The 27,326-nt window shown below is 38.2% G+C and overlaps 2 protein-coding genes across 11 annotated transcripts; one reads left to right on the top strand and one right to left on the bottom strand.

Moving 5' to 3' along the window:
* Positions 1-23: 23 nt before the first annotated feature.
* On the bottom strand, positions 24-16,002 carry ppcdc (phosphopantothenoylcysteine decarboxylase). 8 transcript variants are annotated; one of them, XR_004222030.1, is made up of 8 exons: positions 15,190-15,279; positions 14,131-14,260; positions 10,615-10,795; positions 5,594-5,689; positions 5,327-5,455; positions 4,120-4,288; positions 2,750-2,899; positions 24-208 (listed from the first exon to the last, which is right to left on the bottom strand). XR_004222030.1 is itself a non-coding variant. In XM_012966916.3 (7 exons), the coding sequence occupies exons 3-7, from the start codon at positions 10,780-10,782 to the stop codon at positions 2,820-2,822; spliced, it is 642 nt and encodes a 213-aa protein (XP_012822370.1). In that variant the 5' UTR covers positions 10,783-10,795; positions 14,131-14,260; positions 15,901-15,975; the 3' UTR covers positions 2,187-2,819. The 8 variants fall into 8 exon arrangements, 6 of the variants coding, with proteins under 6 accessions (XP_012822370.1, XP_031755004.1, XP_031755003.1 ...); XR_004222031.1 differs by lacking the exon at positions 24-208 and adding an exon at positions 1,652-1,681; XM_012966916.3 differs by lacking the exons at positions 24-208; positions 15,190-15,279 and adding an exon at positions 15,901-15,975 and having other exon boundaries at positions 2,187-2,899.
* Positions 15,734-27,326, top strand: scamp5.1 (secretory carrier membrane protein 5 gene 1). Of its 3 annotated transcripts, none has more exons than XM_012966465.3 (7): positions 15,734-15,821; positions 16,293-16,356; positions 18,752-18,880; positions 19,923-20,079; positions 20,691-20,792; positions 24,076-24,193; positions 25,560-27,326. In XM_012966465.3, exons 2-7 carry the CDS (start codon positions 16,350-16,352, stop codon positions 25,734-25,736), a joined length of 690 nt encoding a protein of 229 aa, XP_012821919.2. In that variant the 5' UTR covers positions 15,734-15,821; positions 16,293-16,349; the 3' UTR covers positions 25,737-27,326.

Genomic DNA, 27,326 nt, shown 5'->3' with positions numbered 1-27,326 from the left:
GTAAATAGGTCAACGGTCTGGTGTTGCAGGAAGCCAGGAAATTTTCTTCTAACTGGGCCATAAACAAGTTTGCATACTGAGGTGCCATTTTGCTTCCCATAGCACTTCCCATCAGTTGGAGGTATATGGCATCTCCAAATGAGAAGTAGTTGTGTGTTAGTATAAATCTGATTAGTTGTAGAGTTAATTTTAAAAGGGAACTTTGGATCTGAAGGAGAAAGGAAGATCTATGAATTCATATGTATGGAGTTATTCAACACATTAAGACAGGGCCTTAATTTGGGGTCAGGTTTCATGTCACACTATCTGATCTGACTGAATCCAGACCCCTGGACTATTTACAACCCACCCTAATAAACCTTAATTACTTTCACTATCTTCACAAGTTATCTCTATCTATCTGTAACTTCCTAATTTATTGCTTGTAAACACTTCCTCTGATCTATCAGTATAAATGTTGTGCCATTTCTGTTCTCATTTGTATTTTGCCTGATGAAGGGGCCTTAGAGCTCCGAAAGCTTGCAATGTATTTTTATTGTTAGCCAATATAGGTATCATTTCTACAATACTCTTGTATTTGTGTTTTGTTGTTTTTTTATTATTATTTTAAACATACACAGAAATAGATAATGACAGTAGATAAAGATATTCAGGGTTAACATACCAAAAACAGTCAAAGATGCACAAAAGTAAATTCTATTCTGTCTCTAGACCTCAAACAAAAAGTGTCTAATGCTGACTTTTTCACTAAAGATTAATACATGAATACATGACAAATGTATTGTACAGTGCTGTGGACTATGATCATAACATATTATGCAGCATTTACAGAGAATGTATAATGCATATTCGCAGCTGGGAAAAGAGGTGGCCCACTTCAAAGCAGCCGGCGGCCCGGCGGTTGGGAACCCCTGATTTATTTTTTATAGATTTTGAATTATTTGCCTCCTTCTTCTGACTCTTTCCAGATTTTAAATGGGGGTCACTGAACCCAGCAGCAAAAAAACAATTGCTACTATTTTATTGTTATCTTTTTATTTAGGCCCTCTATTCATATCCCTGTCTCTCTTTTAAACCACTGCTTGGTTGCTAGGTTAAATTGGCCAATAGCAATTGTATACCCCTGAAATTCCAAACTGGAGAGCTGCTGAACAAAAAGCTAAATCTTTCAAAACCCGCATATAATAAAAAACAAAAAACAATTGCTAATTGTCTCAGAATATAATTCTCTAAATCATACCTAAAGTTAATTTAAAGGTGAACAACCCCTTTAAAGTGGACCTGTCACCCAGGCATAAAAAGCTGTATAATAAAAGTCCTTTTCAAGTTAAACATGAAAACCAAACTAATTTTTTTATTAACACATCCATACCCATTATAAAAGCATTTAAAAATCCCAGCTGTCAATCATATATTGCCTGCCCCGCCTCTATGCCTTAGGCATAGAGGTGGGGCAGACACTTACTTTCACTTTGAATTCAGAACTTCTTAAATGTTGCTGCTCTCCTCACATTCCCCCTCCCTCCTAACCATCTAATTTTGTAACCAGTGCTTGGGCATGGGCATTAGGTCCCCCCCATACTGGCACAGAAATAAGATTTTGGCAAGATACAAAGCTTGCCTTAATAACAGTGTCCACAAAATGGCGACTGTCTTCTTGCTGCAATTGTGAATTCCAAGGCTAAAGAAAATAAGATTAATATTATTTTTATATTGTATGTGAAGTTTATTTTACTTGACAAACACAATAGAAAACAATATGGAATTATTTCTTAGGGTAACATGTCCTCTTTAAAACATTAGATGTCTTACAGGAAGTATGGCAAGCTCTATGTGGCTATTGCTGAACCATAAAGCACAGCATCCTTTAAGAGCATGAGCTGTAAAATGCAACAGAATGATGCAGTTTCTATCCTGTGGACTCAAAATTATTTTCTGTCTAAAGCTTTTTTGCTTAGGGCTGCTTACTAAGGCAATGTTTGCTTTTAAAGTCATGTGTTGGAATAACACCTGTTCCAGCATTCTGAGATGCATGTGTTGTTCTCAAGAACAAAGAAAGCTGCATCCTGGATTTCAAGCCAGCAGTATAATTAAATATTGTAATAAAATACCCTCTGCCAATTATTTCTGGTAGCAATGAGAGAGTAAAACAAATACTCTGAAAAGCAATAAAATTACAATTTCATTTTTCATATTTAAAGGGTCACTATCCCATTCAGATTTTATTTTCTCTTTGTTTAATTGAATTATTGATTTAACAATTATTGTGTAACAATTTACTTACCCCCACATACTAAAATGCTAATATTTAGCCTTGCCTAAGATGGTTCTATTTCCAAACTGGCTAGCTGACCCACATCACCACCCATAACCCTCCTTGGAGGTCATGGTCCTGGCCTGATGTAACTGGGTACCAAAAACTGGTAGCAATGTCCCACCATAGGGACAGAGAGGCAGTAAAAACCCCCAAAGTTTTTCCTTAGCCTGTACTAAGGCATGCCAAGTAAATTGTTTTAAAAAGGGTCATCCAATTCATTAGTATGAACTTTTCTGAGATATGAATATGATTTTGTATATTATAACATCTATACTACTAGGGTAGAGGTTATAAGGTGATCCATGTACACTGCAAGTTTTAAGACGTGGATGCCACAATCTAACTTTATCATTATACAATAACACTAGTCTGTGTCTTTTTGTCTGGAAGTTGGGAGTTCATAGAGTGAAGTGCAGATAGGACATCACTTACAAGCAACAGGGCATTTCTTGAGCCCTGTATCTGTAGCATCTGTTAAGTGTCTTGTACCTCATTATGGCTGTCATACCAGCAAATTATGCTCTTTAAGAACTTCTTTTACTTTCTCCAGAATGGTGCTCACTTCTGCCATAGCTCCAAGCCCTGTGGAACACCAAATAAAACTGTCAATTGTAAACAACGTCATTCTTTAATGTAAAATCTCACTGAAACTGTTGGCCTACTGTTGACTATTAAGCATTGTATCACCACACAAAAAATCAGTTGCATTGTATATATACTGTATATATATATATATATATATATATATATATATATATATGGATACAATTATTATGTTTCTGTTTTTTTATTTTTTTTAAATTGTATGCACATCTAGCTACTGCTGGATATACTGTGTTTTTACTAAGTTCCTATCTTAACATTGCAATTTATTTTTCCCTTATTTGGCTTTCTTACCTCAATCACTGCTAATTAATCCTAAACGGCCTCTAACACCAGCAGTAAAATATCCAGCTGGTTTTCCACAGGCCCAGTGTGGTAAATATTTTGTTTTCCATTCCTACTTTTCTTTTACTAAAATATATAAATATAGGATGTTTACCTTTTGCAAAGTCCCTTCAGAGTGGCAAAGTTTTGCAAAGAAAAACTTTTTAATGAAAAAAATGCAAATGGAAAATACAAAATCATGGTACAGCAGCAACGTTTTCCTGAGGTAATGCTTAGTATTAGCATGAAGACACATGGAGCTACTAGTAGCAGCTACTTGTCATGTCTACTAAAGTAGACAATGCTGATCTGTTACTGATAATTGTCTCTGCATTTGTATTGTCTGGAATTTAGTAGCCATAAAATAGTAGCTACTACTAGTAGCTCATTGTGTCTTTACCCTTAGGGGCACATTTACTAACCCACGAACGGGCCGAATGCGTCCGATTGCGGTTTTTTCGTAATGATCGGTAATTTTGCGATTTTTTCGGCGTCTTTACGATTTTTGCGTAAAAATGCGAGTTTTTCGGCGTCATTACGAAAGTTGCGCAAAGTCGCGATTTTTTCATAGAGTTAAAACTTGCGCGAAACGTCGCGCCTTTTAAGTTTTAATGCTACAAAAAAGGCGCGACTTTGCGCGCAAGTGTTAACGCTACGAAAAAATCGCGACTTTGCGCAACTTTCGTAAAGACGGCGAAAAACTCGCGTTTTTACGCAAAAATCGTAAAGACGCCGAAAAAATCGCAAAAAATACGAAAAAGTCGCAAAATGTTCGTTTCCAATCGGAATTTTTCCAATTCGGATTCGAAATCGTGTCTTAGTAAATCAGCCCCAAAGTGTGTTTAAGTCACTGACAGTAAATAGAATGCTCTGACCTTCATCCCCACACACAAGCTTCTTTGCAATGCAAGGAATTTCTGTGTAGCCAAAGCTGTGAAGATGTGATATTTGCTGCTCTGTGATTGGATGACTCCACATTGCCGTGTTCATTGCTGGACAAAACAAAAGTGGCTTCTGCAAATCCCATGCACGTACGACACAAGTCTGCAAAAAAATTAGCCACGATCAGTGCTATTACATAGGGAAATATCCTTAAAGGAAAAAGAAAGCCAAAGTCACTTGGGGGTGCCAAAATGTTAGGCACCCCCAAGTGACTTTGACCACCTACCTTTTACCCCGGGCTGGTGCCCCTGTGAGGAGGGAACAGCACCAGCCCGGGGTAGCTGCCGGCGCTTCCTTCCTTCTGTTTCGCTGCGCGCGCATGCGCAGTAGAGTGAAAAGCCGAACTTAAACATTAAAGTCGGCTTTTCACTCTACTGCGCATGCGCCCACCGCTGGCATTCCGGAAAAGGAAGCCAGGAAGAAGGAAGCGATCCGCTCCAGGTGCCCCGGGCTGGTGCTGTTTTCTCCCAACAGGGGCACCAGCCCGGGGTACGAGGTAAGCGGTTAAAGTCACTTGGGGGTGCCTAACATTTTGGCACCCCCAAGTGACTTTACCTTTCGTTTCCCTTTAAAGGAGTTCTGTCATGATTTTTATAGCATAATTTTTATTACTAAATTACTACATTGTGTATATCACAAATAATTAGTTCTACCATTTAAAATTATATTCTTGACCCAATAAATGTTTCAGAACTGCACAATTCAACAGCTTTCAGATTTGCTTATTCAATGTAATTTTCCAAGACATGCCACAATTTGGCCATCTCCTGCTTGGGCGCTATTCTTTTATCTACCATCAGGTGGGGCATTTTTTTTTACATTTTTAGCAAAGCAAACAATTTCTGAGATCATTTTGCTCTATACAATGTTGAAACCTTCTCCAACCTTCAGATAACCTGCTTTTTGGAAGAGTATGGGGTGTCAAATTTCAAAATTAAAAACAAATTTCAGTGCACAGGATGCATTCTGTACATTTGCCCGTTTGTGCAAAGAAATGCACAATGTCAAACTTGCTGCCTCTTGGATGGAAATGTGTGATGTAACAGGTGGATGCCATTCCCATCACTGCTAACAGACAAAGTAGTTAAGCCAAACATTTTTATTTCTTTTCTGTATCATATTTAGTATTCTAACACATACCAAAAGATTGTCACAAATGCCACTGGAGATTTTTCCCAAAGTGTTAGCATCAAGAGGAGCCAGAAGCATCAGGTGAGCCCATCGACGAAGTTCAATGTGTAACACAGGATCAGAGCGCTTTGTCCACATCTATAAACACACAGAGTACTAAAGGGAGATAGGCAGAGTAACATAGGGCTACACCTCCTGATATCCTACAACATGTACCCTTTAGGCTGGCACTCTATGGCTCAAATTATATACTTATTATTATACAGTACCACCTACATTCCATTCATCCTGGTCACTATACAGAGGCACAGATATATCCTGCATGCTGAAGAAGTGTTTGGCCTTCTCTGTACTCACAACTTGCACCTGTACCTGTGAGAAAGAGAGACAATTTTAAATATGTAAACTAGTTACACACATTGTGAACTAGGGATGCAGCCTCACCCCTTTAAAACTAAACGCATATTAAATACACATCCTGCAAGGCTAACTTGGACTTCATTTAGATGCATGCTACAGTATTGTCCAGCAACACAGACTAGAATTTATGAATTTATGAATAAATGAAATACCATGCAGGATGTGTATTTAATAAATGTTCGGTTTTAAGGAGATGAGCTGTGAACGCATCCAAGAAAGTACATTTTTTATTGGCAGTTCTATATCGGAAGAATAAAAATTACTTAAGTTAAAAAAAAAAAACTTGTTTAAAGATGGTCTTTTTAAATTAGCATATTGATGGAAAAATGCAATTAGATTTTAGATTCCAAAAAATTCTTTCTGCTTGCACCAAGAATCAGGTAAAAACATAAATGCCCATTATTATTATTTGTTTACAGACCACATTTTATTATCATTATCAGAGTTTTACAGGGATTGCTCATTATTCACATCACTCAGTTGAGCTTCCATTAGTTCCCACATTTAAGGACATTAGGGTTAATTTTTTCAGAAACCCATTAACTTCCCTTTATGTTTTTGGAGGAAACCTGAATACCTGCAGCAAACTGACACAGGCACAGGGAGATCAAACTCCCTGCAGACAGTGCCCAGGCCAGAATCAAATAACCCTAGCTCTGCAAAGCAAGTGCTCCTCACTGTGCTACCATGCAGCTCACAGTAACTACCAAGTTTTTCTGGCCTAGACACTAAGGGGCACATTTACTAATCCACGAACGTCCGAAAAGCGTCCGAATGCGTTTTTTTCGTAATGATCGATATTTTGCGATTTTTTTCGCGAATTGTCGCGAATTTTTCGAGCACTCAATACGAAAAAGTCGCGGCAATTCGCGAAAGTCATAATGGCTATGAAAAAGTGGCGACAATTCACGAAAGTCATAATGGCTATGAAAAAGTCGCGACAATTCACGAAAGTCATAATGGCTATGAAAAAGTCGCGACAATTCACGAAAGTCATAATGGCTATGAAAAAGTCGCGACAATTCACGAAAGCCATAATGGCTATGAAAAAGTCGCGACAATTCACAAAATTTGTAATGGCTATGAAAAAGTTGCGACAATTCGTGCAAGTCGTAACGGTTACGAAAAAGTCGTGACAATTTACGAAAAAGTTGTAACAGTGACGAAAAAGGTCGCAAAATGTTCGTTTTCCAATCCGAATTTTTCTCATTCGGATTCGAATTCGTGGATTAGTAAATCAGCCCCTTAGGGTATACTTATCATGCTGTGTAAAAAGTGGACTAAACCATTACCAGTGATGTTGCCCAGAGCAACCAATCAGCAATTAGATTTCAACAGTTAGAAAATCAAATCAAAGCATCTGATTGGCCGCTATAAACAACATCACTGGTGATGTTTTACTCCACTTTTTACACAGCATGATAAATATACCCCTAAGGTACATGTGGTTTACTGACTGCAGAGGCGTTTAAAATGTTTTCAATCACCTATAATCTCATTCTTAAGAAAATCGTTGCAAATGCACCTGTTGCGGCTTTTTGTGCTTGCCTGGAAGAATGAATTTCGAGGTAATCATGTAGCTATTTCAGGTTTCATTCTGGCAAGCAATAGTTATTTCTTGCTAAATGGTGGGGACTTTAGATACACTAGCACAGAGGTTTCCAAACTGCCACCCCTGAGGGGATTTGGAGCATGGGGGGGGGGGTCTCAGTTTAAAGGCCAGTTAACAGGACAGTTGGGGACAATGTCTCTCCTATATACACCAAATAGCTCAGTGTAAAGATTAGTTAGTATGACAACCACTGCAGGATTAGAATAAGAGCAATTTCCCCTAATTATAGAACTAAATAAGGAACCATATACATCTACAGTATATACAGATTTTGTTTTTTGTACATGAGGAAAATAAAAAGAACTCATGTTGAAAATGTATTCTGCCTATTCTGTTAATTAAAAAAAAAAAAATATATATATATATATATATACATATATATATACATATATATATATATATATATATATATATATATATATATGTATATATATATATATACAGTCCAAGGCACTTTCAGCACACCAAACTTGCAGTACAAATTACCTGGGTGCTACCTCCATGTATCAAACTATCCAAAAATCCAACGATATAAGGTGCACACCAGGATCTTTTGAAGATAAAACGTTACTTTTATTGTATCATAGTATTAAAATTGGCCTGTTTTAATACTATGATACAATAAAAGTAACGTTTTATCCTCAAAAGATCCTGGTGTGCACCTTATATCGTTGGATTTTTATATATATATATATATATATATATATAAAAGAACTTCTAAATATAATCAGTTGTTTACCAATTCTGAAATATTCATGTTAGTTTTCAATAGTCTTTCCCAACCCAATGACATCAATTATGTATTTTACCTAGCTATCAAAATGAAATCAAAATGTGACACCAGCTCCTACATGTTGGAAGATTGCTAAGTGGGGGAAACTAAAAAATAATTTCAGAATTTCAGAATTCCGGTCATTTGAAAAAAGGCGATACGTCAATGCAGGGGAAGTATCAGGGGAGGCATCCACTATGCGGCGATCGATTGATCTAGCGTAGCCTGACTCCTTCCTATACAGAAAGAAGGCCAGGCTCAATCAATCGATCGCCACATAGTGCATGCTTCCCCTGCATCGCCATATCGTCTTTTTTCAAATGAAGCCAAGTTTTAACAGGTATTTTTTTTAAAAAGGCATTCAAAATACTAAATGGTTTGCAGGATAGGGCAATTATTGGGGCAGGGTAGAATAGATTTTTTACTTATAATTTTTAGTGTTACTTTTCCTTTAACTGTACTCAAGTTGATCAGTGGTGTTATTATTGATGTAGAATCAGAAATGAATATAAGCACAACTGTTTTATAACTATATGAAATCTAAACCGTGAACATGACACCTCACCCCTAATTGGACACAGAGTGTTTTAGAGCATTGTCACCCTGGGGTTTTGTAGAAAACAACACATTACAGTCATCCCTTCTTTTATCTCTGAACTGAAATTCAAAAGATAGTAAATAAAAAAAAATGCAGAGTGCCATGTTTTGACTAATAATCTCCTGCACCAGGTGCTTTGAGTTGGAAGTTAAGTTTTGTCTTTTGCAACCTTACAAGTATAAACAGGGTAAGGCCTTCAAATTGTGCTGCCCCTGCTGGTAGTTAAACAATGAAACAGCTGTCCTAAGTTATAATAGGAAATAAAAAATGTTTTTAATGGTACCTAATTTTCATTTTTATTTGTCCCGTGTTTTATGGGTTGCAATCCATGTAGTGGAAGTGCTGGGTTACTAATTTAAATATTTCAACTAAACCATGATTTTAGTTTCTGTAAGACTATTCCATTTAATTACGACTCTGCTTTCACTTTAAAAATTGCTAATTTTATTTAATATTTGATGTTTTTATCTGTTCTTTCATTTAAAAAAAGTGGTACTTTACCTTCTCAGGGTTAGGGTTAATAAACCACTAAAATAACAATGATAATAAAAATAAAAAGGTAATCTGAACAAACTCTGTACTATGTATGGATTGCTCCAATGCTTAATCCCATGAAGGCTTTTACTAGTGGAGCTTCTAACTACTCATTATCCAAGAGTACAGATGTTTTTATTTTTGGAGACATTTCAGTAACTGCCACAAAAATGTGGGCAAAAACCTAGCAGTATAAAAGGCAGCGTTTATGAAGGCAGCCATTGTCAACACAAATGGTTACAGAAATTTTTCAATCTGAGCTGTACTGACACACATATAAAGTGCAGGCGGTTTATCGCCTATCCTAGGGCAGGCAAGTAACAAAGCAGTCCCTATTCCCTATTCTGGGGAATGACAATTTCCTGACAATCACAGCTGAACTCTCAAATCAAGCAATTGTGACTCAACATACAAGGGACAGCCACAGTTGCAGTGATTCCAAACATTGTCAAACTGCTCAGTATCGCTGCATATGCCCCAGTGCCCCAGGGGTAAAATCAGGAAGCTCTTACATAAAAAACACAGTGTACAGTATACAAGGAGTTCACAAACATATTCAGCACAACATCACATGATGTTTATAGCCTGAACTCAGGCCATTTAGTACATTATTATGTGTTATTTATACGGCGCTGACATATTTTACACAGTGCTCACATCACAACTGAAACTACAATTTAGGTTAAAGGTCTCAGTAAACATTACTGTTTATACATCTTTTCATATCACTCCCAAGGAAAAAAAATTATAACTTCAACTGCAATGTTGAGTTCTATTTAAGAAAGACAACAGACCAAGGAGCAAAGATCCCAGTTAGACCTCAGAAGGTTTGCAAGCGAGCCTTTTAGACTTAAGGTGACCATACATGAGCCGATTTCACTTGTTCTGCGATGAACAATCTAATCGGTGCACAATCATTGGTTTGCTATACGATATGACATCCACGGACAACGATTATTTAAAAAAATGTCATGGCATTGTTGACGTAAAATACAGAAAGAGCATACATCTATGTACGATCCGATATAGTTTGTTGACTTCTGCTGCAATCATGACATGCGCAGGGAACAATTGTTCAATGAAATATGTCTGGCACTCACACCAACTAGCAGATTTTATTGCTGAACGACCAAAATTTTTAAACCCAGTTGGTCAATTTTTTGCCCAATAATGTTGGGCCAATTAGTGGCCCAATGATCGTTCATACACCATCAACTATACGATAAGTTAGCAATATTATCGGATCGTTCTGGAATTTGCCACTTGAAAGTAAAAAACGGCTTGTGTATGCCCACCTTAAGAAATGCTGATATAGCATATAGTTCATAGACAGATATAAGATATTCTGCAGTGTTATTCACCCCTGGTATTTGCAGAAGGCCAGAAACAAGAAGTGGCAGTTTCAGGGCAGCCACACTGCCAGTAACGCCAACCAGTACATGAATATCAGATTGTGATAGAGTGAGTTCAGTTCCAGAAGGTGCAGGAGAACACTGGATTGATTTGGTGCTCTTCAGGATAGGATCCATCCGTAGACAACACCTGAGCACAAACAGACAAACATAACCAGTTAAATTAAACCTTCTTTTTTCCAGGAAAGTTATGCTACTATTTTTTTCTCAGTCAGGTCAGGTTAATTGTGTAGATACAAGTTGGGTATGAAGCACCATTTCAGTACTGCTGAGCTACAGGTTTAAACCAATGTGCTACTGATGATAATAAGAGATCTATGACGTAGAGCTCTTCAACTGCCGATCATTACACTGATTACAGAGTTGAAGAATGCCAGCAGGTATACTTTGATACCACTGAGAGGGCAAGTTTGGACAACAAACGCATAGCAAGCAATGTTTCTCTGCTTGGTCCTCCTTAATAGGCATAAGTCCTCCAATGGGGCACTCGATCACATGTTGCTTAAACACATCTGTGATACATGCATTTTAAAAATTCAACTGAACATCTGTGTATATTTAATCTTGTACTACTAAATGGTCCTAACAAATCAACAGCTCTCTCTTTCCATGTTTTTAGAGTTGTACTAACAGCTGAAATGAAAGCTGCCTCCTCCAGCACATATTTCTAATCCTCAGCAGGTCCTAATACTGGCTCAATTCTCACACTTTGTAAACTTAAAGGAACGGTAACACCAATAAATTTAAATGTTTTAAAGTAATGACATTATAATGTACTGTTGTCCTACACTGGTAAAAGTTTTGTGTTTGTTTCAGAACAACACTACACTAGATTACATAAATAAACTGCTGTGAAGCCACCGGGCAGCCATTTAAACTGGAAAAAAGGAGAAAGGGCACAGGTTACATAGCAGATAAGTTCTATATAATACTATGTGAATCTACCTAGATTATCTTTTATCTGCATTGTAACCTGTGCTTTTTCTCCTTTTTACAATTTGAATTGCTGCCCCCATACCCCCTAGCTACAAAATGGTGGGTAATACTATAGTGGGTAAGTTGCAGCAATTAGTCGTTGCAACTGACTTCTTCGCTCTTAAGTTTACACAGGTCTAATTTATAGAAAATAGGGTTAGTGGGGTTTCTGAAGCAAACACACACATTTTACCAGTGCAGGGCAATAATACATAATATATTAATTACTTTGATAAACTTTTGTTTTTTGGTTTTAATGTTCCTTTAGGTTTACACAGGTCTAATTTATAGAAAATGTTTCAGAGTCTTAGGACTCCCTCTAATGGATGCTTTGTATTAATGCATCCAGAACCAAAAGTAAAGCTGACTAGAAAATGAGGATGAGATGTGTGTAACTGGAGTACTTGGATTAAATCTGGTGTTATATAAAAGAAACAACTTTTGAATTGTTCTACAAATATAAATGCAGTAATGACTTGCATCGAAATGCATCCACATGAAATTTAAATATGATGCTCTCGGCAGACCTGAACCAGGATTCAAAATAGGTCCTGGCATTTTAAGTACAAAGTGGCCCAAACAGCCTCCACCAGCCCAATAAATAGTGACTGTCTATGGCATCTTACAGCAGCTCCTCTGGCATTTGCCAAAACCCATAGATTGCCTGGCTCTTAGTGTCTATTAGCATTTCAGTTCGTTGCACCTTCTTATGTATATGACCTCTTTCAGGGTATAGTTTTTCTTTAAGTCACAGAATTAATTGCTTTACTGTGTAAAAAAGTTAAAGGGATGCATAACATTGTACACTGTAAGTCTAATGTGGGGTTGGGAAATGGTTTATAGGAGTATTATGGTTTCTTTTTAATCTCTGGCATCAGGTATGCCTGTGTAAATAAATAAAATACATTTATATCTTGAAGTTCGGACCGTGTTTTTGCACCCAACTAAATTAGCTCATATCAATAAGGATTTGTATATTTTACCTTTAAAGGGGTGGTTCACCTTCAGGTTAACTGAAGTATGTTATAGAATGGCCTCTTCTTAGCAACTTTTCAATTAGTCTTAATTTTCACTTTTTATAGTTTTTTGAATTATTTGGCTTCCTCTTTCGACTCTTTCAGCTTTCAAATGGGGGTTACTGACCACAGCAGGCAAAGAACTATCGCTCTGCAAAGCTACAATTTTATTGTCTATGTTACTTTTTGTCAATTATCTTTCTATTTATGTCCTCCTTTACTCATATTCCTGTCTCTCTTTCATACCACTGCCTAGTTGCTAGGTTAAATTAGGCCCTAGCAACCACATATCTGCTTTAATCTAGTGCAGAGCTGCTGAACAAAAAGCTAAATATTTCAAATAATTAAAACCAATTACAAAATGCCTCAGTATACCGCTCTCTACATTATACTAAAACTAAATTTAAAGGTGAATAACCCCTTTAAGGCCTCATGCCTAGGTTTTTGCCATTCTGACACCGCTATTTGTACTCTGGTCATTCAGACTGGTAGTAGGTAATACAATACCATGGCAGTAGTAATGAACCATAAACACCATCAACAAGAGAAAGTTATAGCAGCATGCTGCAATCTGCGCTGATCGTCATGGCGTTGAATGTCAGAATACTCTAGACCAGTGCTGTCCAACTTCTGTGGTACCGAGGGCCGGAATTTTTCCAACCTACGTGGTGGAGGGCCGATAATGGAAGTCATTTTGACCACTCCCCTTTTTGAAACCGCACCCACTTGAAACCACACCCGTATTATCACATGACCATACCCATATTAATGGTTGTAGTACAGCAAAAACCTGCCATACTCTGCCTTCCCTACCCTGCCTGTATGTGCCATACTCTGCCTGCCCTATGCTGCCTGTGTGTGCCATACTCTGCCTTCCCTACCCTGCCTGTGTGTGCCATACTCTGCTTGCCCTATGCTGCCTGTGTGTATGGCACAGACAGGCAGCATACAGTGACACTGTGCTGGCACTGCTCCTACAGTCTGCATAATAACTATATATTAAAAAACTTTTTAATTGCAGTACCACCTCAGTATATGTTCTTTTTGTAGTGTGCAGGGATTATTTGTGGGTTTCTGAGGTGTGTCTGAGGTGTGAACAGGGGAACAATGTGGGTGATTACAGTCTGAGCCTGAGGTGTGAACACTGCAGGGGTAGAACAATGCAGAGATTAAAAGGTGTGAACAGTACAGGGGATTACATTTTTAAACAATACAGAGGGTTTACAGCCTGAATCTAAGGTGTGAGCCATGCAGGGGCCAGTTAATCACAGTACTGATACCATTTAAAGCTTAAACAAGAGTAAGCCATCAAAGCAGCCAGACAGGTGGGGGGCCTCACAGAGGGGGGTCGCGGGCCACCAGTTGGACAGCACTGCTCTAGGATAAGGCAATAGCTGGGAATAAACTATGGTTTCAGTCAGTAAAACCACCATATAGTTGTGCACTACTCAATACCTATAAAAAAAATCATTACCTGTTGCTTAATCTACCATGGGTGTGGTCCCAATTATCAGACTGTCCCTGGGACCATCCTCCTTTTCAGCGGTACAGTTTTCTGTTACAGTGCTAATATGTACTAGTTTTGGCAAAAGCATCCAGAATTTCTATTAGAAAAACAAATAAGAGGTTAGTCTAAGTGTTTAGACTAAATGGCATGGGGTGTTTTGGACAGTTGTCTAGCAGAAAATAACTGAAGCCAAAATGTCCCCATCTGCATTTAATGTCATCAGTGTAGAGCATCAGAGAACTCTTTCCCCTGTTTTTCTGTCTGTAACATCATCCAAACCGGTTACAGATTGGAGGGAGAAACCCAATTGGCTGGGAGCCCCAGTGGACTTCTGGGAGAAAAGGAGGACCCAGGGAGTGCCTGGCTTTGGAGCAAAAATCATGAGCTGTACCAGCTGTTTATAAAAGGAACCCCTGCTTCTGTGCCAGCCAGAGAGATCCAGATCAGAAGCAAGTGATAAAACTGTGAGTTACACTGCAAAGGGCCGTGGCGTGCTCTGCTTGTTAGATGCATCGAGCTCCAGCCATACAAAGAGTTCTGCTTAGCTGCTGTTGGATGGCTTTACCACCATGTCTGTCCCCAGTGAGTGATCCATCTGAGGGAGAGGTATTGAAAAGCTCCAGTGTGTGTCCCTTGTGTGAGGACAGGTGCTTGCAACATGGGAGCAACTGCCTATCCAAAGGGAGAGGTACTTTTGGGCAGGTAGCGCTACCTGGGGAAACTGAAAGAGCTCTGGGGAAGGGACTTTGCCAAAACTGAACTGGGAAAGGTTATTTCCACCAGGAGTGGAGTGTGGGACTGTGTCCTAGGAGAGACTGTGCCGGTAGTTGGCAAATCCACATAGGTTTCCCAAGCAGGGTTTATATTGTTGCATTTACAGTTATTACTTGTTTCATCTTTTATATAAAATGTATCTTTGCTGCTAAATTGTGCCTGAATTCTTTTTCCTGGTGGAATCCCCTTGAGGTGTGCTCCTCAGTGTCCACTAGGTGGAGGCACTGAGCTATAAACTCCAGTTCCCAGTACCTTTAAGTATGTGCAAACGGGATTTTCGGGGTGGAATACACTTGTACAATGGTGTGCCAAGAAAGGGTTCCAACTATTTGTAAGGAAGTCTGTGTCGCCAGTCCGTGGGGGTCATCCAGGGCACGGTTTAAAATCACATTACATGCAGCAGCAGCAGGCAGACACGCATTTTAGCAGTTTTCCTTTACATGACAGCGGCAGACAAAACACCCCATCAGCCTTGGGGGGGTTTGTCTTGCTGTGTTCGAGCGAGCGTCTTGTAATAACGGGACCTAATAGTAGTACCTTTGTCATTCTGAAACCCCCCATTCACGATTCCAGAAAGCCCTGCAGCTATTAGTGGAACGCTGCCATTTGTTGTCTGACCCAGTGTTGAGGGTACAGTTCCCTACATTGCTGCTACATCTAACTAGACTGGGGACGCGGAGCAGTGGAACCGTAACTTCTCAGGCAGACAGATAACAAGCAACTCATCTGCACAGATCCTCTATCTCACAGAGGCAAACGGATCGGGTGCGGTTATCTCTCTGTGTGTAGCGACTAGAGGAACTTGAAGGGGCATTAAGGCCGCTGATTTACCCAAAATGACTGACTGGCGGAACAGGAAGCCGGGAAGAATACTTTATACATTTGTAAGTGTTGATACGACTGGGCAGTTGAAGTCCCTGAAACGTACTCCGTAACAAATGCCAGCGCCAGCCTGCCACATACCCGAGTTTCCAATACTCGCCTCAGTTCAAGAAACCCGCTCTATCCTCTCGCCCACTTCCTGTGTGACTGTGCGCTCTTCCTTTGCAGCGATGTCCCGTGATGCGGTGATGTCACTGAGAGGGCATCCGCCAGTCCGTCCCTCAGTCCGTCCGTGGGATAGAAAGCTGGCTGTCTCTCGCTCTACTTCAACTCCATTTAGCGATTGTTAGGTAAATACTGAAGTGCCCCTTACAAGTCCTTCTCACTGCTAACAAATTATAGTCTTAGCGACTAGAGAGGCGCGGAGTTTGGTCGCTGAAACCAAGCGCATAAGGCAACTGGAAATTCACTGAGAGCAAGGAGGGTGCAAGGCTATCTTCACTGATCTAACAGTTTCCCTCCTGTTTCTATAGGCTTCAACTTAACAGGGGACTTTTCCCTCCTGATTGCCGGCACAGACTCTGCTGACCATGGCTGGTAAGATAATAGGCAATAGTAAGCAAATGGCGAGCCCCTATAACAGGTCCCCTAGTCAGGGGTGCTGCAGCCATGAGGCAAGGTGCGGCACTCAATGGGTTACCAGGGGTGGCAAAAATATTTTAACCCGAAATTCTAATTTTTAAATTGGACTTTAAGCTCTCAAGTGCAATGTGATTCTAGGGGTTAGCCTCCCCGCCATCAGTTGTAATTGGTACTCAATGATGTAATTTGTTTCAAATGAGTTATTTAAGTATGTGTATTATCATTAATAACCTCTGTTGTAAAATATGAGGATATTAGAAGTTAACTAAGAGTTTAATAACCTGTTGGCATTGTGCATTTATACTGTCATGGAACTTGCCCGGTACTTAAAATATCCTTATATTTTACAATGGGGGGGGTACATTATTCACTATATATTGTACTTTCTGATACACTGTGATACCCAACATGGCAGATAGGCTTGCATTGCCCTGATGCAGATTGTGATGCATACTGGACATTTTCTTGCATCCAAATCAGGCGTGGTTGGCAATCTGGATATTTTGCCGTATTATTCCATAGGCCAGCAGTTTTATTGGGCCCACTGGGGCAAAATGTGCCTTAAATGCTACAGCATATTTTGAATCTGCCCCAGCATGGATCAAGGACAGGCACTGTTTGCATGTGTGTACCACAGAAGTCACAGACGGGAAACTGACACCTTTGAAACCCCTATGTATATCAATTGATATTTGTCACAATGCACTGATGCATAGTTTTTGGATACTATAGAATGGTTAGGTGTCATATGGGCAGGTTGGTGATGAAACAGGTGGTAGATTGATATTCTCCCAAAAGATACTGGGGGCTGTTGCATGTGGGAGCCTGATGTTTTTTGCAGAAAATGTAGTTGACTTGTTCCAGGGAGAGCAGAAGTTCATGTGATATTTAATTGCATTGTTATTCTGTGTCCATATGCATAAAGAATAAAGCCACAAACAAATGAGCAATCAAAAAAAAAAAAAAAAAAAAAAATATATATATATATATATATATATATATATATATATATATATATATATATATATATATATATATATATATAAAATATCTAAATAATTGCTCTGATGGACTATTTATGGAGGACTGAAAGGTTGCACAAAAATTAGCAGTGTCCAAATGTGCCCAGCCAAAGACAAATGCTTATCACAATATTATTAGCCATAATAAAGCATACAGTTTATTAAATTTGTTTCACAAATGACCTTAATTTTTCCATCCTAAAATTGATATATATTGATATATTTATTTTATTCAGTCTAATATTTTTTCCCCTATTAATGCTGTTGGACATATTTCTCTTGGTCCAACCAGCACGAGTCAGCAATATTCAATGCACTGCTGACACATAGCATGTTATACCGCATCCACTACAATTTGGGTGCATGTTTTTTAATTTTTTTAATACTTGAAATGTATTGATTTTTTTTCAAAATAAAATTAAACAAAAAAAAGGAAAAGTACATATAGTAAATGAGTACAACTAGCTATCTTTAAAACTGAACATATCAACACATTATATCAAGGATGTGCATACTGCATTTAAAAGTATGGCCAATGTAATTTCCTTTGGGTGCATGTATATCAAAAACCCTTCCCAATAATAATTTTTCTGTTTATTATGTAAATCTATAGTATAATAACGCCAAACTGCAAATATTGTCAGACTGGAAAAACTGGATTTGATGCAAATGCAAACATGGAAACCACGTGAGATGTTTAAAAATCAGTGGTTGCAAAATCCATTGTATTCATGTGACTAGTCAATCCAGATCACAGAAAAATGATTCCCAAAGCATGGCAGTTTGGTCAAATAGAGTGAAATTTATTATGGCAAGTAATTAGGCTTCCATGACTGACATCTGTGTTACATATGTTGATTGAATTTTTATCTGAAAGTTTTGCTTGTACAGGTATAGGACCCATTATCCAGAATGCTCGGGACCAAGGGTATTCCGGATAAGGGGTCTTGCCGTAATTTGGATCTCAATACCTTAAATCTACTAAAAAATCAATAAAACATTAATTAAACCCAATAGGATTGTTTTGCATCCAATAAGGATTAATTATATCTTAGTTGGAATCAATTACAAGGTTCTGTTTTATTTCTACATAGAAAAAGGAAATCCGTTTTAAAATTCTGAATTATTTGATTAAAATGGAGTCTATGGGAGACGGGCATTCCGTAATTCGGAGCTTTCTGGATAACGGGTTTCCGGATAAGGGGTCCGATACCTGTATATCACTTCTATTCCTTAGTACTTTGATGTCTTTTCCTTGTCCCATATTGTACTGTTATTTCTCGCTTGCCCTAGATTGCTAATGTGTTTTATTTCTTTACTTCCCAAAGAGAAAGCAAACAACTTTCCTCCACTTCCTCGTTTTATACCACTCAAGCCATGTTTCCACCAAGATTTTGAGAATGACATCCCAGACCTACATCGGACAACTTGCAAGCGTCTCTACTCCCTATGGATGTGTGAGTGGGCAGTAGGCTGATATGTTATGTGACTGGCCACTGCTTTCCTGGAATCACAAGTAGCTTGGCCCTCCGTATAGCAAAGAGAACAGAGAATAAATTACTTGTGAACAGACAAAACAGAACATTGAAGATTATGTTCAGTAATGTTTTAAAATTCAACCTTAGTTTTATTAAAAGAGAACTAAAGCAAAATGATTAACATTTGGGGTTTATAATCTACCCATCTGTTTCCTCCTCTATTCGAAATGTCCAAATTCACCCCCTAAAGTTTTACATGGCATCTCTGTTCTCATGAGTTATTTAACTAATTAATTTTATGTTCATAAAACAGTACATGGATGAAAAAGACCCCTTTTAAATAACTCACTGTTTCTGTTTACAGAAGAAAGTAAACTTCTGCAGAAGCTTTGTTCTCCTTTGTGTTATGCGGCAGGTGCTCAGTGACACACTAATTCTCAAACCTCTTCTGCCTAATGCAGTGTTGACTGTCCTAGGGGTGTCATTTTCTGTGTTTTGCTTAGTCTTGCTTGGTCCTCTTATGCAGTTAGCTGTTCCTTGTATTTTTTTTCTCATTTCTCTGATTTTAAAAAACACTAGTAAGATGTCCAGTCATAAGCACTGAGACAAGGGAAGGTGAGCAGTTTTTCAATATACGTTAATTACAATGTTTTAATGGATTTAAATTTATTTGAAATTGCCTTTATGAAGTATTAGTATTAACATATTTATAAAGCGCTGACCTATTCCAACAGCGCTGTACAATAAATGGGTTTATTGAACATAAAGATCACAGTGTAAATATAATAAAGTTAGAAATGATTTTAGACCTTAACCCTTTAATAGCTGGTCTCCAGATTGATTACACACTATTTTCTATGCCCAGCGCAGTTTTGGTGAATTGCTTTGGGTGCATAAATAAAGTGTAATAGTTGACAACACCTCTTTATAAACACTGGCTTGTCCACAGTCTCACTCTGATCTTTGGCTTTCTTCTCACTGCATGCGTGTGCCCTTCTGCGTGTCCCCCTTATGTGTGCAGTGAATAGCATCACTCTGGGCGTGAATCTTATTGGCTGCTTGGCGTGGATGATTGGAGGAGGCGGCGCCATTAACTTTGGCCTTGCAATTCTGTGGGTCATCCTCTTTACACCCTGCTCCTATGTCTGCTGGTTCAGACCAGCTTACAAAGCTTTCAAGTAAGTACCTTTCTGTCTGATATATTTAATCTGTCTGCTTTGTCACCATTTCACTAGAATCTACCTATCATTTTCTTTCTGGCACCCTTTATCTATTTAAAATTAAGTGAAATAAGTAATGGGTTAATAGTAGTTTTATACTTTTTGCCACAATAATCCCCTTTTGGCAAATGTATGAATGCAGGAATTCCCAACTTTTTTTAATCCCTGAGCCACACACTAATGTAAAGTTGGGGAGCAACTCAAGCATGAAAAATGTTCATGAGGGCGCCAAATAAGGGCTGTTATTGTCTATTTGGTGGCTCCTATGTGGAATGGCAGCCTACAGGAGGCTCTGCTTGGCAGTACAACTAGTTTTTATGCAACTAAAACTTGCCTCCAATCCAGAAAGCACCTGCTTTGAGGCCAATGGGAGCAACATCCAAGGGGTTGGGAAGCAACATGTTGCTCACAAACCACTGGTTGGGGATCACTGTACTAATGTATGTCTGCCTTTTATTTTTGTTTGTTTGTAACATTCCGGTCTGAGCAGTCTGGTTTACAATTCCTTTTGCCCCATCTGTAGCTGCATAGAGCTTTATGTGAATCATGGGTCTATTCTCTTCTCACAGGACAGACAGCTCATTTAATTTCATGGCTTTCTTCTTCACATTTTCTGCTCAGCTGGTGATCAGTATAATCCAAGCTGTTGGCATTCCAGGCTGGGGTGTCTGGTGAGTATGAATGTATTTAACTCTCTAAAACTAGCTTGTGTGTGCTCTATTATAAGCCATTATTTTACTGTTTGGCTAGTTAGGCCTCTCTGGAGAGCCGTGCAATTAGCCAGCTCAACAGTGGCAGAACAAGGGCTGTGTTTCAGGTAAAATAACAAATAATCACTTAGTAACTAGATATTAAGTATTCTCTGGAGCCCCTTAAAAGTGTATCGGGTTGTATTAATGTTCTGTCTCTGTGGCTTCTTGCTTTTTTGCAGTCCGTATCGGGCAGTGGGTCTGGGTAGGGAGATATATTGGGTGGCGGTTGCACGTCAGGTTGTGGGACAGTGGGTCAGGCACATGTCTGCCTGACCGGACCTGTGCAGGACTCTATTCTAGTGTATTTTCGGTCTTTCTCTAGGTAATATATTTTGCACTGTTATGTCTGTGAGCATTTATAATCACTATGAATTTCGTAGCATCTATGCTGCTGACTTCAACCCTTTTATATCAAGCTTGTGTCCTTGGGCTCAATAAGTTTTATATTATCTGTGGATAGGGATAACCCCTAATATGTAAATGTAGTAAAGATTATCCGGCTGCTAAGGTAGGCCTGTCAGAGGGTCCCATACATAGAATAACCCTTAATATGTAACTGTAGTAAGGATTATTTAGCTGGTAAGGTAGGTCTGTCAAAGTGCCTAATACATGGGCCAATAAGTTGTTGGCTTGGTTAATTGGCAGCTTTTATCAGCCAATGTATTACCCCTTATTAACCTCGGCTACATATAAAGATATGGCATCTATTACCCAATTTATTTAGACCTTGGGGCTTTCTGGATAAGGAGTCTTATGTAATTTGGAGCGCCATGTTTAATATGTCTAATATCTACCAAAAACAAAAACAGTTATCTCATCAAGATGTATTAAAGGTATGATATCAGAAATTTTAAAAAAGGAAAGCTAGTAAGGCAGTTTATTGCCAATAGATTAGCCACAATAGTGCAAGCTAGAACGCTATATTTATTCTGAAGAATTCTTTGCCACACCTAGAGTAAACAGCCCTAGAAGCTCCCTCCATTTGCAGCTGCCATTTTAGCTTGGTTTGATGTCACTACCCTGCCTGCATTTCTCCTGCTGCCTTGACTCTCACTGTGCCTGGAAGCTATATGCTCAGATTACAGCAGGGAGGAGAAGGGGGCAAAAATGAAAGAGGAGCAAGCTGTGCAGACTTATGCCTGGGAGGTTAGAGCAGGGAGGAGGAAGTCTGATACTGAAGCCCATGTGCACACAATAGAAGCAAGGGAATGCAGTGTTTCATTTCACAGATGACTCCTACATAGACTTTTCTGATAAAGCTTACTTAGTTCTAACCTTTCCTTCTCCTTTAAAGGGGAACTCCATCTTCTGAACCAAAATTTGATAGAGCCCTACACAATACAGAAACCCCATACTACCTTTTACTGTAATCTGTTCCTTCAAAACATATGAATAAATACATTTTTATATGTTAAAATGCAGCTACAAAACAGTTCTTCTTTTTCTGCATCAATTGAAATTCTGTCAGGGGAGAAGGTACTAAAACATTGATGTTACAATTTGTAACAACTTTTCTACAGCATATAGACAACATGCTGGAACTATATAACCCACAATGCATTGCACTGTGATTTTCCTTTTCTTATTGACATCACACGTGCAGGGAATTGTGGGATTTGAAGAATGCTGGCTGAATGCAGGCTGAGGACAGTTGACTACGGTTTCATTTTTTTTTTTTGAGTCTCGAAGTAGTCAGCCAGATCAGCAGTAGAACAGGTTGCTAGGCTTAAATAACTGTTCCAAACTATATTATTACATTAGCAATCATGAATAGGCTGCATACTTTTTTAATTTAAGTATATTGCAAAGTTGCTTGAAATTATGTTTACATTTTAAAAAGCTTAAGTTGTGTCTGGGTGGTGTTCCCCTTTAAGGCTTTGTATTAATATTACAATCAACAGCAAATCAAGTCAAAGGGGATATATACCATAAATTTTTACAATGTACTAAACTATGTAAAATAGAAGGAAGTGCTTTTATTTTAATACCTTTGGGTTCAAATATGTCCATAACTGCTTGAAAACTGTGCTCTACCGAGACTTTATGGCAACTTCCGGTTTAGACTCTTCAGTATGTGGCTGGGGCCATGGGCCCTCATAGACTTCAGCAGAGCTACCTAAAGTGCAGTGAATATGTATAGGGTGGGCGGGGTTTAGTGATGTCAAAGGCAGTCATTCCTTCTCTACTTCCTCCTCTCCCCTCCCCCCCCTGGCAGCAGCACAAGCAGAGAGACACAGAAGGAGGGAGGGGTTTTCCCTGCTGCTGTTGAGTAAAGCCTGTCAGTGAATGCTGGGACCACTTCCTGTGGGAGACTGAAGCGACACTCCCATATTTCATTTTGCTCTTTCTTTCTGCATCATTTCACATTTTGAGGGAGGATGAATATTATAACTGAATATGAACTTATATATAAAATGTCTCCTTTAAGAATTCCTTATTAAACAATAGAATTTTAGGAATGGTGTTGTTGAGTTAAGAAGAATTCTGGATGAAAAGTTTCTGGATAATAAGTTACATAACTTTATATAGTCTTTAGGTTAGGGTAATGCCAAAAGAGGCAGTTTAAGGCATTTTAAGGACTGCATTTTTTAAGAGGCAAAATAACATGGTGTAAAAATGCCTGGAACCAGCCCCCCAAGACTACTTCCTACAGCTCCAGTGCAAGTACAGATTTTGGATTCAATTTGCAATTTTTTATTTTTTTTTACCCAATGCAGCATTTTCCCCTAGAACTGCAGCATAACTGAGAACAGATGCAACTAAACGCTGACTGTTGTTTGTATTAGCGAATCACATGTTTCTAGAAATATCATATTGCATATGGCATCACTTTCAATTCTCTGGCCATTAACAACAACATTAGTGTATGACTCACTTGCCACAACTTTGTCACAGCTATTGACACATCCTGCTATGAGAACTATGGAATTACTAACGTCCAGGGTGGTGGTATATCCAGGTTTTCCTTGCGCACTATTCATCAGAGGGGGAAGGGTAGGTTCATGGGTGCTTAGTGCATCTACAGGGAGATGCCAAATACATTGTTTGTGGGAAGAGAACCTTTTATGAATGGTGTCAATATGTGCCAAAATTTGCAGCAATTATTGTGAGCTGCAGTCATAAATGAGGATTTGCTTTTTGTTTTCATGTGGTATTACCCTAATGTATTCTCTCTTCTACTCCTACCTGCCTCTTCTTTCAGTGGCTGGATTGCTACAGTCGGCTTCTTTGGCACAAGTGTTGGTGCTGCAGTGGTAATGCTGTTCCCAACCATCTTGTTTACTGCTGTGGCTGTCCTCTCTTTTGTGGCACTAACTAAGGTATGCTTGAGATTTGTGAGGTTGCTGGTTAAAGGGGAACCATTACTATGAATAAAAATCTACAACTGCAGTGACACACAAGTACAGGTATGGGACCCCTTATCTGGAAACCCCGTTATCCAGAAAGCTCCAAATTACGGAAAGCCTGTCTCTCATAGACTCCATTTTAATCAAGTAATTGATTATTTTTAAAAACTGATTTCCTTTTTCTCTGTAGAATAAAACAGTACCTTGTAATTGATCCCAACTAAGATATAAATAATCCTTATTGGATGCAAAACAATCCTATTGGGTTTAATTAATGTTTTATTGATTTTTTTAGTAGACTTAAGGTATGGAGATCCAAATTACGGAAAGACTCCTTATCCAGAATACCCTTGGTCCCGAGCATTCTGGATAGCAGGTCCTATACCTGTATTATTATTATTATTACTACTGCTGCTATTATAATTAGTAGTAGTAAATAATAAATGGTTTATTGGTGTGCTTCCTCAACCGTACAGAAAAAAAATTAACCATGCCGTGTATCTGTAGTGCATTGCAAATGGCTAACTCCTGCTGGAATGAGCCAGTTAGAGCAGGGGTACGTTTAATTAAGAATGAACGTTACTGTTGATACATTCACCAGCCCATGAACCAGAAAATGGTGTATGTAAAACTAGAATATGAATTGAAGAGAGTCTGATCAAAAAGATGAGATAAAAAAAAGTTCCTACAAAATATATATATATTTATATATTTAACTATATAAATATAGTTAAATCTAAAATACACTAAAGAGAAGGTTCACACAAGTAAATTTTAAAGTAGTCCTATCAGTTGCAGATCTGAGTGAATTCAAGTAAGAAAACTGGCTTTAATCAGAAGTGGGAGCTGTGGACATTTACATTGCCACTGCAAAAAGCAGCAATCAAAAAAAACAATGAAATTATAACGCCTCCAACTGATCCAAAGTAATAGAGAAGCTACTGGTGGAAAAGTGATACATTGCATATACAGGGTTTGCTGTTTGTGGCACAGATGCAGACAAAATAGTTGTGGCCATGAGAGGAGATTTAGTAAATATATATAAGAATGAAATTGACCAAATATGATTCTTTAAACTAAATATTACTCAATGTGATTGCTGAAATTAGTACATTAGCACATGTTGAGCCTATTGGCATCTTGTGCTTTTCTTGTTTGAAAAACACATTTGTTTGAAAATCTGGTTGATGCAGTTTGATTGTGCTTGCTTAATGACTGAACAGCTTTTGGTTGCATTTTAGCATTGTATTGACATTATTTAGGAGGGAAATATTGGCTATATGTATGTATAGTGATTGCTAGTATGCAGAACAGTTATACATTGCAATTTTTTCTTCAGGTTCATAGGTTTTACCGAGGTGCAGGAGGTAGCCTTAGCAAGGCACAAGAAGAATGGACGACGGGAGCCTGGAAGAATCCTCATGTACAGCAGGCAGCTCAGAATGCTGCACAAGGTGCCATGTCGCATAACGACCCTCAGTATTCAGCAACACCAAATTATGGCTACTCTAACTAAATGTGAGGCTGTTTAAGGACCAGCAAACAAATATTCCTTGGGAAGAAGGTCCTGCCCTAGTAGTTAACTTGTTTTTTTTGTTTGTTTTTTAGTCCTCCTGTTCACCTTATATCATGGTGTATAATTGGGTGTGGCTTGTATATATGTTTCCCAGAGAGAATCAGTCTCAGGGTACTGCAGAATTTGCCTAAGGGAAAAGTTATGTTTACATGCAGATATAAAGTATATAGCTGTTTTAAGCACGGTGTAGGTAAGAACTCCCACACAACTAAATGGCAATGACAGTTAATTGGGCACTGAACTAAAATAGATTAATATTCCCTTGACATTTAAACTTTAGACATCACTGGTGCTTATCATAAACTAACAGCAGAACAATAATAATACAGTGCTTTTTCCATATACACTGTGGTTAAGCTCAGCCCACTGAGAAGCCCTTTGTATAAATGTACTGCTGATTTGTTTGATTATGCTCATACAAACCTGAGGTAGATTTTCCCCAATAGGCAAAATATATGTTCAGCACAAGCCCTATTTATTGAACTGATGCTAAAAAAAAAAGTTGTATACAATGGAGATTATGTTACCTGTAATCTTTGGGGGCCACTGCTTTACTCCAGTAACCATACTGGATTTAGTAACAGAGAATTTTTTACACTCCGGCATGAAGGATCCATAGAAATAGTTGGTATTTAACCTAGTTGTTCTTTCTCTCTTTCTAATATCAGTAGCAAATGCTAAAGTTTATAATTCTTGTTATAGCAATACCTACATGTCTACAAACGGGTACAGGAATACCCGATGCCTAAAAACTGACATTTACTGCCTTATAAAATCTTGCTTCTTTCTGTGTGTGTGTATATATAAATAATTTACTTATATATGGTTTTATGTTGATGCCCTCTGCCGTTTCTATAATGTTTGTATGACCAACTTCACAGGACCAATTCAGTAGTGACAGTCTGTTTATATCATTAAAAATGTGAATTATGTTAACTGTTTTAACTTGAATATAAATTTAAAAAAACTAACAAGCTAGGAAATAAAAGAAAGCAGTGTAAAATATAAGATTATTATGGATCTGATGTTACGTTATTGCCTGTAATCTTCAAAATATGAATTTTTGGATGCAAAACTAGTGGTATGTGTATTCATAACTGATTATAAACCTACATTAGGAAATATCTAAAGGTTATCAAAAATATTTGTAATGATTGCTTTTTATAATTGAGAACTCTTAACAATGTAGATAGATTATTAGGTTAATAAATAAGGCTACTCATTTTTCAGTATTTTAATTATGGTAACAAATGAAAATTTCTTGGTAATTACAAAAACCTCAAATTAAATCCAAGAAGACTGCAGTCATGCAGACTGGACTATAAATGTACAAATGATTCTCATTTTCCTGAGCCATATTCAAAGCTCCCAATGGAAGGGATGTCAGGTTACCAGCTTAGATTTTTAGCTTTGTTTAAAGGGTAATATAATATCCTAGTATTTAGGAAATGTGTAAATTGAACTTTGGTAAGTCACAAATGTGACATAAGATGTGATTAAAAACTGAAATAAAAAAATATTTTGAAACTG

Source organism: Xenopus tropicalis, chromosome 3 (genome assembly GCF_000004195.4).
Source record: "Xenopus tropicalis strain Nigerian chromosome 3, UCB_Xtro_10.0, whole genome shotgun sequence".
In the NCBI taxonomy this organism is placed as follows: domain Eukaryota; kingdom Metazoa; phylum Chordata; class Amphibia; order Anura; family Pipidae; genus Xenopus; species Xenopus tropicalis.
This window is presented reverse-complemented; position numbering and strand designations above follow the sequence as displayed.